This window comes from Rhinolophus sinicus, chromosome 1 (genome assembly GCF_057876585.1).
Source record: "Rhinolophus sinicus isolate RSI-liver-muscle chromosome 1, RSI-T2T, whole genome shotgun sequence".
NCBI classification, from domain to species: Eukaryota; Metazoa; Chordata; class Mammalia; order Chiroptera; family Rhinolophidae; genus Rhinolophus; species Rhinolophus sinicus.
In genome coordinates this window covers 161,414,602-161,429,040 of record NC_142501.1, presented here as the reverse complement: position 1 = coordinate 161,429,040, position 14,439 = coordinate 161,414,602, and the positions used below count along the sequence as shown (strand labels likewise).

Genomic DNA, 14,439 nt, shown 5'->3' with positions numbered 1-14,439 from the left:
GACATGAATTTTCATTACAATTTTTAATTGAGCCACATTGAATGTCCTCCTGAGAAATGATATCATTTAGGTAGCAACAGCCTCTAAGAACAAAGTAAATAAATGTCTAAAGGAGACTTTCGATTAATTTTCCCTCAATTCTATTCATCCCACAGATGTGTCGAGGGCCTGCCCTATGCCAGGCATATAGAAGCCCTGGAACATGGAGATGAAAGGGAAGATACTGTTTGTTGGATAATCAATGGTCATCTTTTAGCTTTTCTTCCTTGCCAGGAGACCCAGCTCTCCTGCCACATACTCATTTTCCCAGCTTCCCTTGTAGCTAGGGCACAATATTGTCCCAATTCTAACTGAGGGGACCTCAGGGAAGTTTGCTAGAGCAGTGGAGATCGAGGAAAACTCTTCTTTCCATAAAAGAAAAGCCTACCCATTTCTTCCACCAGCCTGTAGTAAGCATTGTGTGAGGGTGAGCTGCGCGGAGCTGAGGAAGCCATCTTGGGGACAGGAGGAGATAGGGCAGACGTAAATGCCACATGTTGAGGATGGCAGGGTGCAAAGATCAAAAGAGCTTAGATCTTTGATAACGTCACTTAGAACTGAATTGATCAACACTGCAACTGCCCTATCTTTGGACTTCCTGTTATATGAGATAATAAATGTTGTTGTTTTAGCTATGTATTTCTGTTATTTGTAGCCAAAAACATCATAACAAACACAGGCTATCTCATTCATGAGAAATTAATCTAGTACATATGTTGCTGTTGTATCAGGCAGCACTGATCTAGTATATGCAAAAATCCTTTTCCAATTAGTTATTTTTATTCAGGTTTCACGTATCCATTTAGAATTTGTGACACTCATCCCCTAATACTCGGTTCCAGATTCTCTACTGAGAATCATAATCCCAATTTCTATTTCGTCTTTCTTAGAGTGGCTGGCAAATGAGAAATACTTGGGTTTATTTTTAATATGTTCCTTGCTTTTGGATAACGTAAACTTCTTTTGGCTCAGCTGGATACTCCTGAGACAGAATATTCACTGATTCACTCTCTTTGTTGAACTGGTTTCTATTTGGTCCCTACTATCTATTAGGCAGTTATCTGGACTGCCCCACTCGTACTTTGGAGTTTATGGAATCTACCACCACCAGCCTCTCGCCTCCCTTCCCTTTCTTGCCTACCATCCCCTTGCTTCCCTGAGTGTAAGGCAAGGGGACGTTGTCTCTGGATATCGGTGCATAAAATCCAACCAAAACAGATAGACATCCCCAGAGCCTCCAATCTAAGTGTAGTCAATGATTGTCTTTTTTTCCCCTTCAAGATGTATGCACAGTCAATTCACCAAGGTTCGTCAACCTGGTGCTGCTTGCCAGCACATTCCTTTATATTTCTAATCCCCTATGGTTTAATTTTTCATAAAGGATTTCATTTTATAGAATGAAAGAAAAGCTGTTTATGCACTGACTTACTAATCCTGGCAAAGAGTCAGACACGAGGGCAGGAGGTACAGTAGTCGAAGAGTGGAGAGCAGATGTGCGAGAATATATGTCTAACATGGAGTACATCAAAGGTTACCTCATACACTTGGCTGGCTGTAGAGCACAATCGGGAAGAGCACTGTGGGCAACATTTTCCAGGGACTCGGATTAAAGTTTCATCCTGAACACCCAAAAAGGAACAATCCATTAAAAGAAGATAGCAATAAAATTCACAAAAGTAGGAAAATTTCATTTATAGCCAACTCAATCATGTGCCTAAAGCATCCATAAACAGTATCTATTAGTCACCTGGTGCTTTGATAAGAATTAGCACTTCCAAGATCAGTGTCACCATTAAGAAACCTGCACATTCATCAAGTCCCATCCTCTTCTAAGAACAAACGCATAAATAACAATAACAATAATAATAGTACTCAGAGTTGGCCAGGCACTATCGTAAGTGCTTTATACGATCCTATGCAGTAGATGCTCTTATCACTGCTTTACAAACAAGCAAAGTAAAGGCTAGAGGGAGTGTGACTTGCCCAAGGCCACTCACTTGGTAACGGTAAATGGTTGGCAGCGGGAACTCAGGGCACCAACTTTACCAACACCTGAGAACATTTATTTATACTCCTGCCAACTTAGCTCTAAATTCAAAGTGAAGATATCCCACCTTCAATAAGTAACTTCACTATTCTTTTGCATCTTTATATGAATCCACACATTTATTTATATTTATATATATATGCGCGTTAGGGAGGTTCTTAACATGAAAAAAACAATACCTCTAGAGATCTGGGAATAAGCCAGTGCTTCTTCACCTCTAAAACCCTTACCCCACCCCAGAATATTGAGCCATTTGTCTCTGCTGCCCTAAGAATCATTTTCACGGCAAAAGTCTCCACATGAATGCCAAAGAGTCAGCTTCTCACTTTGACTTATCACTATAACCCTCTTGAAGGGCGAGAAGGTAGACATATTAAAGGCAGGCGATGGAGGGTTAGAATAAACCAAGACTCGATGACTAAGAAGTCACAGAGCTTATATAGAGAATACCTCCGTAACAGGTCTCTTCCTTCTCTTACGAGAAGTACAAAATGAGGTTTTATTATCCTGGTTGCTTTGGTATTCATTCTGCAGGAAAAAAGGCCAACATACTAGGGGAAGAGGAGGGTCAAATAACTTTAATTTTTCATGGAAAGTTCCAGTCATACTTCAGTAGTTTTTTAACCCAGTTATATTATATAATCAGTTAGATTAATGTATTACTATTTAGTAGGGATTTATTTCAAACACCTGAATCACTGTAATTCAACTGATAACTCTTTTCACAGTTTTAGGTTATTTTAATGCATTATGATTCTATGTGCAAAATATTATGACCACAGCTGTTTAATAGAGTATGTGAAAATTGGACATGTATTGAAATCATTGAGTATTTACTGACCCCAGAACTCTTTAATGAAATTTCAGCAAGGAAGTTACATAAAAGTATATCTGGTGTCGCACTTTTGTAACTTTATTAAAGTAAACAAATGAACTTATACGATGTTAAGTAAACAGGGAACAAATGTCATGATCATAAATCTTGAATAGAAATAGAGTTAATATCAATCTATCTTAACTAACCTGGATTAAACCCTAGTATAGTAGCAGAGTCAACTAGAGAGTGTGGAAAAGAGAGGAATTACTTACATAGAAATCAGTACAAGGAAAATCAAGCTTTCAAATTCTTATTGGCAATACCTAATTACATAATTTGTTGACAGAAACAGAAGCTTTCTCCACAAATACAGACCAACAAGGGCAGAAAGGAAAAGCATTTAGAGAGAAAATATCCCAGGATATGACAGAACTACATGATTCAGAATGGAGATTCCATCTCAGCTGGTACTTTATAAACAGGAATAGAGATGCAAGTAAGAAGGTGAGTAGTAAGGTGGGTCAGAGAAATGAGAACGACTTTTTAACGCTCACTTTTTTGCTATCATACACCCGAATCCTATCATTCTGGTCTACATAGATTTGCTCTTTCAAACGTACTGTCTAATACAAGGGCCAGGAAACTATGGACAGTGGGCCAAATCAGGCCCACCACCTGTTTTTGTAGGTTAAGCTTTATTGGAACACAGCCATATCCATTCATTTACATATTATCTAGGGTTAGTTTTGTGCTACAATGGCAGAGTTCAGTATGGCACACAAAGCTAAAAATATTCACTATCTGGAAAAAGTGTGCTAACCTTCAGTAATCACAGGAGTCCAATACAAAATATACTATATATGTATATGATTAATGTCATTACAATTTTGGGTCAAACTACTATTTAGGATATATTTAGTATGGTTTTCCATATTCCTTAAAAAAAAAATACTTAATCAAGTTTATAGTGTAGTATGACTAACAGCTCTTGACAAAATATCTTCCCACAATGTTACCTCTGAAGATATAGAAAAAGATGAAACTTTCACCTCCAAAAAGTTTAACAGCCAACTTCCTGCCATTGCCAAGAGGAAATCCCACCAACAATAAGACATTCTGTGGCCTTCCTTTGCGTTGTAAACCTAAATAGAAATCAGAACCACCATTTCTTCCCAACTTTCTGCCTTCCTATATTGAACACAACATGGTCTTTATCTCTCTAGTGTGTGGTCACTGTTGTTTGAGGCAGTCAGAGCGCTAGCCCTCACTTTTCACCTCCCTCAATATCTTTCTTTCTAAATCAAATCAGAGCTCATAATGTTAAAATGAAAAAGAAAAAAAAAGAAAAGAAAACAAGTGGGAAATACGTGTGTTGGGGGAGGTAGAGGGAATGATAAAAAGTAGGAGTGAGGTGAGGAAGACACACTAAATGTAAATTTTTAGCACAGTTACTGAGAGAGATAGAAAGAGTCCTTTGTAGTGCTGTAAACCTGGGATTATAATTTTTGTTTCATGTACTCGGAAAGTAAGAGAGTTGGGCAGTGGAGATAGGAAAAGATCTGATCTCAGCACAACAGCGCTACACTACATGAAAACCTTCCAGACCCTGGGACTAGGAGGACATGCACATTTCTTAGCATCTGGCTAAGGATCCAACAAGGGGAATTAGCCAAGGGCGGGCCTCTTATCCTTGCAGCTTTCAAGCAGTGGCTATAAATAGATTTCTTTTGATCAAGGATAAGCAAAGAGAAAGAAAGGAACTTGGGGGAAAACCCTAAAGAACAACTGAAAGGAATAGCATTCTGAAAATTCAGAGAAACAGCAGATTTCTGAATACAACATACTACAAGATCTAAAAGATTTAAAAGCCATTTTACTACTTCAGGAAGATATAAGAAAATGCAGTCTTTATTAAATAGAAGCAGGAAGCAATAAAGAAAGAATAAGCATTGGGATAAAAAAATAGATGAGCTAATGTTAGGAGAAATAAGGAAGAATTAAAACAAAATTTATGTGAAATTTTCAAATTAAAATCAATATTGGAGGCAGTAAATACAAATGCAAGAGGATCTCTCCAAAATGAAAAGGAAAGACAAAAAGTGAAAAATGATGAGCGAGAACATGATTGATAATGAGGGGGAATGGAGGCAGCCATCTAAGAATCATAGCTGTTTCTGGAGAAATGAGAATAATTGGAACGGATATGATTACTCTAAGCCACAACCAAAGAAAACATTTCAAAAACTGGAATACAGAGTGAAAGGGCTTCACAATATTCTAGGCAAACTATGTGAAAAGACACCCCACCTAGAAACAGCCAGAAAAATGTTCAAATTATAAAGATAAAGAAACATCCTGCAAGAATCCAACAGAGTAAAAGTAGCTGAATATAATGGAATAGAAAGTAGACAGACCTCAGAGTTCTCCATGGCACTAAGTTCCAGAATGCAATGGAAAGGAGACTATAGGATTAAGATGGAAAGAGATTATAATTGCCCCCAATTTTAGACCCCTCAAAATTATATTTCATGAATATAGGCAACAATAAAATAATTATCAAACACTTAGTGGCTCAGAAGACATATGAATCTATTTTTTTTAAAAATATATCTGAAGATAAAATTCAACATCCTCAGATTAATCAATATTGGCAATGGGACAATTACAGCATTAAAAAAAAGTGGTGGTATGTAACGGCTATATGCGATGTCAGAGGGGTAGTAGATTGGGGGGTGGGGGTTATCACTTTGTGAGGGCTATAAATGACAAATGTCTAACTATTACAGTGTTTTGTACACATGAAACTAATAAAAAAAAAGTGATGGTAATACCATCAGAACAACTCTGATCAGATTGAACAGGCCAATTAACAAGCCTACAAAAATATGGATGGGTGAGAGATCTTTTCACAAGGCGTCTGGACTAAAGTTGAGAGCAAGGAATTTCAATATTTACATCCTTCATTAAGGGAACAACTTATTTGGACATAAGGGGTTTCTCCTTTCATCAGGGATTATCATCAGTTTCTAAAATGTGATAACTATGTGAACAAATATATCCACATATGCCTACAAAAAAATTGAAACAAATTACAAAAAAAATTCTATTGTGATCTTTTCGAGTGATGGAAATATGGATGATCATTTTCTTTTCTGCTTTTCTAAACTTTCCTTAATGGGTATAGATCCCTTTCATAATAAAAATACTTATATTGAAAATCATATTTTTCTAGAGCTCAAGATCTAGAAATACATTTCTTCTGATGAACTTGTGTGTTTTTTTAATATTTAATGAGTTAATACATATAAAATACAATAGTTCTCAACGATGTTAGCAACTATTGTTATTGTGATTATTATTATACATAAATGCTATGAAACTCATCATTTTGGGGGGGAATACAGCATAATGGTTAAAAACATGAGTCGGGTGTGGTCAATTTATGTGATATAGCACTGCCTAGGTTAGAATCACTGACACTTCTTAACTGTAGTACCTAGAGCAAGTTAACCCCTCTATACCTCAGTTTTATTTACTATAAAATAGCATGATAGTAACTCTTACCTCACAGGGCTGTTATGAGAAGTATGAAGCTCTTAAAGTTAATGATTGGTACATAATAAATACCCAAAATGTGGTGATAGTAGTTGTTGGTGGTGATAATGTTTCCATCAAAAGCACCAATTCTACAGCATCTCTTTACATCATCAGAACATCCAATATTTAATACTGATATTGAATCTAAAAAATGGTTCTAAATAATCTGATCGTTGGCTTTTAGAAAAATATGTGGCAAAAATATAGACTTACTGATGCAAGAGTGGTTAAAATCAATCTATATCCAAGACTTCAGAATGCTTCCATATCATTTAAGCTCTAAAGTACAGTACCAAATTATATCTTTTCAAATTAAACAATGCAGACTATAAGTGTTTGAAGCCAGAATTTATATTTAATGTTTTTAAAAATTGGAATTAGAGCTTCCAATTATTCCAATATCTAGCCCCCTAACATACAGTCCATGATTAAGTGTTCAAAGATTTAAAGCAGAAGTGTCACAATGGGGTGTTCCCTCAATCCCTCCTCCCACCTCCGTTATTGTAATAGTGGCAAACTGCTTAATTCCCAGATATGAGGGGACTGAAGCCTGGAATGCCTAAGTGAAAATACCCCAACACTACAGTGTCCTCCAAATGTCAGATATCGTGCAATTCCACCAAGAAGCTCATTTGTAATCTTAACGCTAGGGCAAGACTTTGTGATGAATTGGGAGACGCGACGTGAGTGCAGTAGTTGGTGTGTAGTGTGGGTAGGTTAGGATCCAATACAATCTAGCCTTTCAATTCGATACATTTTCCCTTTATTTGGCATTTAGCATTTCTTGTCTAATTGCCTTTTGTCTGCCTATAAAAATACTGCCCAATTGTCACAATATGCCATGTTATTGATTTTGTTTTATTTGACACAAAGTACTGCTCAGTATCAACTGAATGTTGACTTCCAGCTTTTCCTTAGATCAAAAATGAGCTATTTTTCAACTGGAGGCAAACTCCTTTCATGGCTGTCAAGAAACCTCCATAGGAACCTCTGGAAGAGTAAAAAAACTATAAACCATCATCTATACCACATTTATTTGCAATTGATTTTCTTTTCTAAATTTGTGTGGAGCCTACTGTTTTGAAAATCAGATCAGCTTTAAATGAACAAGATCCCATTATTTTAAACTGACCCAGGATAAAACCTTTGATAATTGAATCATTATCTTATAAAAATTAAATACTGTATCTGAATAATCTTCAAAAAGCAGCATATATTTCTGTATTGACAAACAGTAACAAACCTGATCAACATTACTGATGTTTCCAAATGTTGAGTTTGACATTTTGGGGACATCTACATCTGGAGAGGGTGGCTTTTTTGTGTGTACCCTCAAGACTCAGTTTCATAATGCAACAATTAGCCTAAATGACTGGTAATTAGACCTGTCTGTGGCTTCTCAGGGTAAAAGAAATGTGTCAGTGGTGGTCTCCAAAAGTGTAAGAAAAAACAGCCTTTGCTTCCTGTTCCTAGACTTCCAGGGCTGCTTGATATTATCTCAGAAGGGATTCCAAGTCCTATACAGTGAAGTGAACAGTCTGTGAAGGCACCATTCTGAGGCTATCTTCCTTACCTGGTTACAAAACAGAGGCTGACACTGAGCTGCAAAGCACTGGGTGGCCCCATTTCTACACACGCATTTGGCACATCGACTCAATGGCCAGTCATCCCCATCCTGAAACACATGGCCTCCGTAGGAACATGGTTCTGGAAGGTCAGAGAAATAAGGATTACTGGGGGGGGCGGGGGGGGGGGTGTTGCACTAGCTGATCTCAGGGCTGTCTGCATGGATGTGGCCAGTGCAGTCACACAGGGCCCCATAGTCAAGGGCCAAGCAAAAAGTAGGGGGCCCCATACTTGGGGGTTAAAGCTTTGCAGTTACTGGATGGAGTTCTTAATAACGCTCTGAGTTTTGTAAAGGAAGTACAGTGAGACAATGAAGCATGTATTGGGGGTTTAGGGCCACCTCCTGCTGCCTCCTTGTTTTCCTGGGATGGGTTTTCAGCCTCCTGCTCCCACACACACACTCTCCATCCACAGTGGGGACCTAGGTGCTGTGCCAGCAGAGTGCATGTGCCCTAAGTACAAAGTAGCTGGGTGAGGCCTGGGGAGCCTATAGGGGTCTCCACCCACCCAGCAAGTATCCCCATGCCTGAGGGAGTGTGACCTTAAATAGCAAATTAAAACATCACAGGTTGAGAAGGACCACAGAAGAAAAGAAAATACATTCCCCCTCAACCCTGTTTTTTGTACAAGGGGCCCTGCACTTTCATTTTGCACCCAGTGAGTTATGGAGTTGACCCTGGCTGACTCTCCAGTCTGTCCAGGAAAAATGCTTCCAATGTGTTCTTCTCATGGAGGGCCAGCAAGAAAGCCTCCTAACACATAAGAAAGGATCCCACAGACTCAGACAGCTCACTCCCCACCCAACCTCTAAACTCTGTTGTTCAACTATTTTTACTTGCAGGGTTATTAGGCCCAAAGCAACTGCCAGTCTTTTTCTGGTAGGTGACATCTGAAATGCATGAGGCAAGCATTCTACATTCATCATGTCCTCAGCATTTTAAATCTCTGGAATTGTCTCCAGGGTAAAGGATTGCCAGAAATGGAATAACTGGGGATCACAAAGAAACCAGGGGTCTTTTTAAAGGGAAAAGGCAAGAATAGACTGTAGCTTCCAGGTGCCATTAAATAAAAGAATAATTTTAGCTATTATATGCCAGGAGAGAACATAATGCATTGTGAAGTATTTTATACTTAGTTATAAAAATGGAAGGGGACATAGATCTGTAAAATGTAATAAAAGGGGTACTTGGACCAGGTGTGAACTCCAAGGAAAGGGCCTGGAGGTGTGCCTCTGGCTTGCTGAACCATACCTGGGTTTGCAGGCAGGCATAATCTCCACCTCGAAGATGCAATAAAGACAGATGAAATACCTGCTTCCTGCTCTGTGTGTCCTGGAGAAAGATGCTATGTCATCCCAAACACCAGCCAGCAGAATTAGTGCCAGCAATTCTACATGGAGAAGTGATTTGTTCGTTTTTCTCTCCGCCAAGAGGCAGGAGAAACTGCTTCGGCCTTATGGAATCATATCAAAGGATCTTGTCCCTCCTCCCTTTCCTTCTCAGGAGCTATGAATGCAGGTGGATGCATCTGGCCAAGGCAAAATAGATCAATCAGAGACCCACAGAATCCCAAGTTTGGAATGGAGCTTAAAGATTTGTTCCAACCTCACTGTCTGCAGTATCGCTTCCTGCCAAGTGCAAGGCTAAATCTTATTCCAATAAGGAATTGGGTTAGAGATCTTTGAGCCACACAGAACAGGGAATCGAAGATTTGGGATGTCACCAACTGAATCTCAAAGGCAAACATACAATCTCATACTCACTTCCAGGGCCCACACAGATTGGGCAGCAGCTTCCTTCAGGGATAAATTCCAGCTCCTGGTGTTCACACAACAGTGGTGGGCATGGTTTGGGGGTGCATCGGACTTCACCATGAGTGCAGGAGCACACACTACATGGGGAGGAATACCACTCTGTCCCGTGCTGGGTGTTCGGAGAAAAAAAAAAGAAAAAGAAGGTTATAGCTAGAAAACAGGCTTTCACTTGGCCAACCAGAAACCCAGCTCTTAGATGAAGGATGGAGCTCAGGAAAAGTGGAAGAAGCCTGTAGGTTTGCAAGATTGAGACCAAGATCGGCAATGTCCCAAGTCTTAAACCAATTTAAGAACTGGCTTTTATTTTATTTTCATTATCCCTAAGATTTATATTTGAAAATTTCAGAAAAGCACATAAAGAAAATAAAAATTACCCCCATCCCATCATTTAAAAAAATTCTATAAAGCTCAAAGTAAAACACATACACATACATGTACTGCGTTCTCTATAATGTTGATATTGTTTTCAATAGCTCTCACTCTGATTCTGTTTCTTTCTTTTCTTCTTCTTTCTTTTTTTTTTTTTTTTTGCCTGTACTTTCTACTCTGATTAGTTCCTATGTTCATTCATATTCTTTCTCCCTCTATCCCTCCCTCCCTACACCCCCCCCCCCTTTCCAATGATGTCGGGTTCCTAGCCAGCAGCAGGCATCTGCTCCACCCAGTCCCCCCACAAACTGCACTCAGCTCATTCCCAGTGAGGATGCCCATCTAAGCACAGAGAATATTCCTAGTCCACTTTAGGCTGGGGTACAACGTTCCCAAAGCCAGCAGTGCATCAGTGATCCAACAGACCCACGTTTGGAGTTAGCCGATGATTTACTGAGTACCAAAACTCTCTAAATGAGCCACTCTCAATGTGATGCAGAGTTAAGGGGAGGGGTAATCCTGAATGAAAAAAGCTACAAATATATTGATTGCTTAGGGAAGTCGCTGTCAAAATATGTTATGTTCTCAATGACAGAATGGAATAACAGTGGCCTTTTACAAGATGTAGGGAAAAATTAGCTTAATGAATAAGATTTCCTCCTATCACATTTTCTTAAATATTGGAACCTGCTTTCCTTTGCCTCTATTAACTAGAGTATATGATAATATCTGATTCAGCACAAATCATTATAGACTTCTATTAAAAACATCACACATACCAGGCAAACAATCACCTAATATAATCTAGGGATTATAATTGTGTCACTGAGAAGAATAGAACATAAAGTTCTCTTGCTTCTCCACAAACCAGCATCCAGACTAATCATTCATCTCTCTCAAACACAAAAGAACTCTGTCTTACCTAAACAAGTCAGTATCCCTTTAATCTACAAATTGCTGCCAGGTTGCAAGTACGTCACGTCTGACATTTTGGAATTAATAACAATGCGTACTATTATTGTGACAATGATAATAATAGGTAGTCACAGTCATTTAATTATTTGGAAACCAAGTGCTCACGTTACTCTCATGAAGATTACTTTCCTCTAGGTTGACTTACTGGGAGCACAAGCAAGTACCCACCGAGTCGGATTAACAGAAGATTTCCTGGGATGTTTGCATGTTCTCAAATCCCAGCCCAGCCCTCCCTGCTTTGGGGACAACGGATGAGTGACTCAATCTTTCTAAATCCAGCTTCCTAAAAAAACTGAAATGGTATGACAAACGTCCCCTTCACTGGGTTATTATAAGGATTAAATGAGGTGGCTTGTTAAAGAGCCAGCTTGTTAAGGGGTGAAATGGGGGGTGGGGGGGTGGCAAGTAGAAGGTGCTAGAGTCTCTCCTCAGTTTCCACTGCCTGAGTCCATGGCCTTCCTCTCTGTTTTCACACCTATGTACCAACTGTGATTGTAGGAATGGACAGCATACCAAGGCCAAGTCCTCTCCCATCAATTTTTACTTCTGCCATAATTAAATACAAAATTTCAAATTTAGTACAGCATGTAAGTGGGCAAGACCATAACTTGCTAATAAACTACTGGCTAATAAAAGATAGGGGCAATTGACCCTTCCGCTTTGAAAAAGCCTAAGCATAAAAGCAAAGGAGAAATTATAAGAGGAAAATCAATAGACTCTGATGAGTTTAAAATTTTAAGTCTGACAAAAATACATCATAAACAAAATAAAAAGGCAAATGACAAACTGATTGAAAAATTGCAAAGTATATTAATTAGAACTAACCTATAGTATACAAAAGCACTCACAAGCAATAAGAAAAAAATCTCAATGGAAAAAATGGCAATAAGCTTATAGAATATTCAATTTCCTTAATTGCAAAGAAATATTAATTAAAATAAAAATTGGATAATATTTAGTAAAAGGCACGAGAGGAGTTTAAAATTCATAGTAGCTAAGTGTTAGTGAAGCTTCAGCGCGCAGTGAGATTCTCCTACACAGAGTCTTCCTCACTAGGGCACCTGGAATAACTCAGCAAGGCAGGGACTGTACTGTTCATGATGTTTCCACTGGGTTTATCATCAGACACAGACAATTTAAAATTGATTTACTAATGACCACAGATATCACAGCTTCAATGCTCAAAATCTTTAGATGCTTTGATATACTAATTTCTCTTTTAAGAAGTTATCTGAAGAAAATAATCAATGATACACAAAAAAGTTTAAATACCAGGATTTCCATCTCATTGTTCTTTATGGCAAAATTGGAAATATTTTAGTGAAAACTGGAAGCTACCTAAATGCCTAATAATAGGAAATCATGTTCTCTAAAAGTAGGCTAGGGAACTATTTACACCATAATGCTATATAAAAAAAGCAAGATATAAATTGTATACATGGTATAATTACTATTATGTAAAAACATATACCTGTATCTATCCATTTATCTGTCTCTCTCTCCATGTCCACTGCCACACCCACCCCAGAAAACTGAAAGAACAATAACAGCAGCTTTTAGATTTTTGGAATGACTAGTGGATTTTTTTCTCTGCTTTTGTATACTTTTCTATTTTCAAAAATTTCACCAATAAACATATTTTTATTTTTGTCATCAGAGAGCAAATTACTGTTTAAAATATCTAACGAATCATTTATATACTATATTAAGTAAAGTAAAATTTGAAGACTACATATAAAACAACTTGAAGTGAACTTCTTTATTCTATTAAAATTAGGAGATTGTTTCTAAGATTGTTTCTAGGCATTTCATTCCATTAAAACAAGATTGGGTTTTTTACTATTAAGAAAACACTGTCATTTCTTAAACATTTGCAATCACACCACCTTTCAGAGAGAGGCCACAAAAGTCAATTATAATAATCTGTCAATCATCAAAATTTTTTCATCTGTAAAATGAGAGGGTTGTATTAGTTAATCTCTTCAGTACCTTCAAACTCTGTGATGACATGAATCTATTATTTAACTCAAGAGAAATAAAATTAAGCAGGGGATTCCCTCTTCAAAATAAACTGAAGAATTATGGGAATAACAAAGAACATTCCACAGGAAGACTGCTTAGCTTGATGTCAAAGCCGCGGAAGAAGCATCAGCTGGTAACCCACAATGCACAGAGGGAAGGAATTACTCCCACCTTTCACTAGGGGAAAGTCACATAAATCCCCTCCATTTTCACCTCCTACTCCAATCCCTAAAACATGACAACTCTCTCACCAAAGGGAGACTAGAGACCAAGGGGTTCAGCACATAGTGATATATACCGGGGGTTCCAAAAAATGTATACACATTTTAAGAGATGTTATCTATGAATTACTTTTCGAAGTTGAACTGAATTACGGTAGCAATGTATAGTATGACATTCGCTCAAAAGATGGCATTAATCAAATGAATGCTAGCATCGCCATGTACCAGGCAGGACAATCAAACAAAATGGCAGAAAAATGGTTGTCATTTGAGGAGCATAAGACCATTTTGAAGTGGTATTTGAAATTCGAGAACATTGTGGAAGTACAACGATGATGGAGGCGTGAGTATGCACCAGAACCTCCAGCACACCTAACAACTGCACGCATTCTTGGTAAGTCTGAGCCGCACGGTGCTGTGTGTGATGTGCACAAGGGAGGATCCGGGAGGCCTCGCTCAGCAACAAGTCCTGCGGCTTCTGCTGTGGTGTAGGAACAGTTTACACGCTCACCACAGAGGTCCACCAAACAGTGTTCGCTGTGATCAGAAGTGTCTGGACACTCAAGGTAACCACTTTGAGCACCTCTTGTCATTGCAGATGTCAAACGTGACTTGTATTCATCTTTTGTTGTCGGTATATATTGAGTATTACAATTTTAATACAGTTTTCCCTTTCTTAAAATGTGTATACATTATTGGCACCCTCTGTATATAACGTCAGTGTTCTATATACCCATTTACAAAAGCCTTATTTTTTGTAAACACTGTAGCAGCAAAAAGCTTTGTAAAATCAAGGAATAATAGCTATAAAATAAAATGCTCCCACAAGACCTGGTTTTAGCTGTGTCATCTTAACCTCATTAATACTTTTTGAAAATATGAGCTTTTGACACCAGGCAAAAAGCGCATTCTG

General features: G+C 38.2%; 1 protein-coding gene across 3 annotated transcripts in view; it reads right to left on the bottom strand.

The window, feature by feature from the left end:
• Positions 1-14,439, bottom strand: part of FRAS1 (Fraser extracellular matrix complex subunit 1) — a 424,744-nt gene that overhangs the window by 236,958 nt on the left and 173,347 nt on the right. For all 3 annotated transcript variants that reach the window (XM_088791576.1, XM_019720206.3, XM_088791578.1), the window contains 3 exons: positions 9,889-10,048; positions 8,074-8,207; positions 1,575-1,658 (listed from right to left, as the gene is read on the bottom strand). In XM_088791576.1, the coding sequence (XP_088647702.1) occupies positions 1,575-1,658; positions 8,074-8,207; positions 9,889-10,048 (378 nt within the window). The remainder of the gene's footprint in view (positions 1-1,574; positions 1,659-8,073; positions 8,208-9,888; positions 10,049-14,439) is intronic.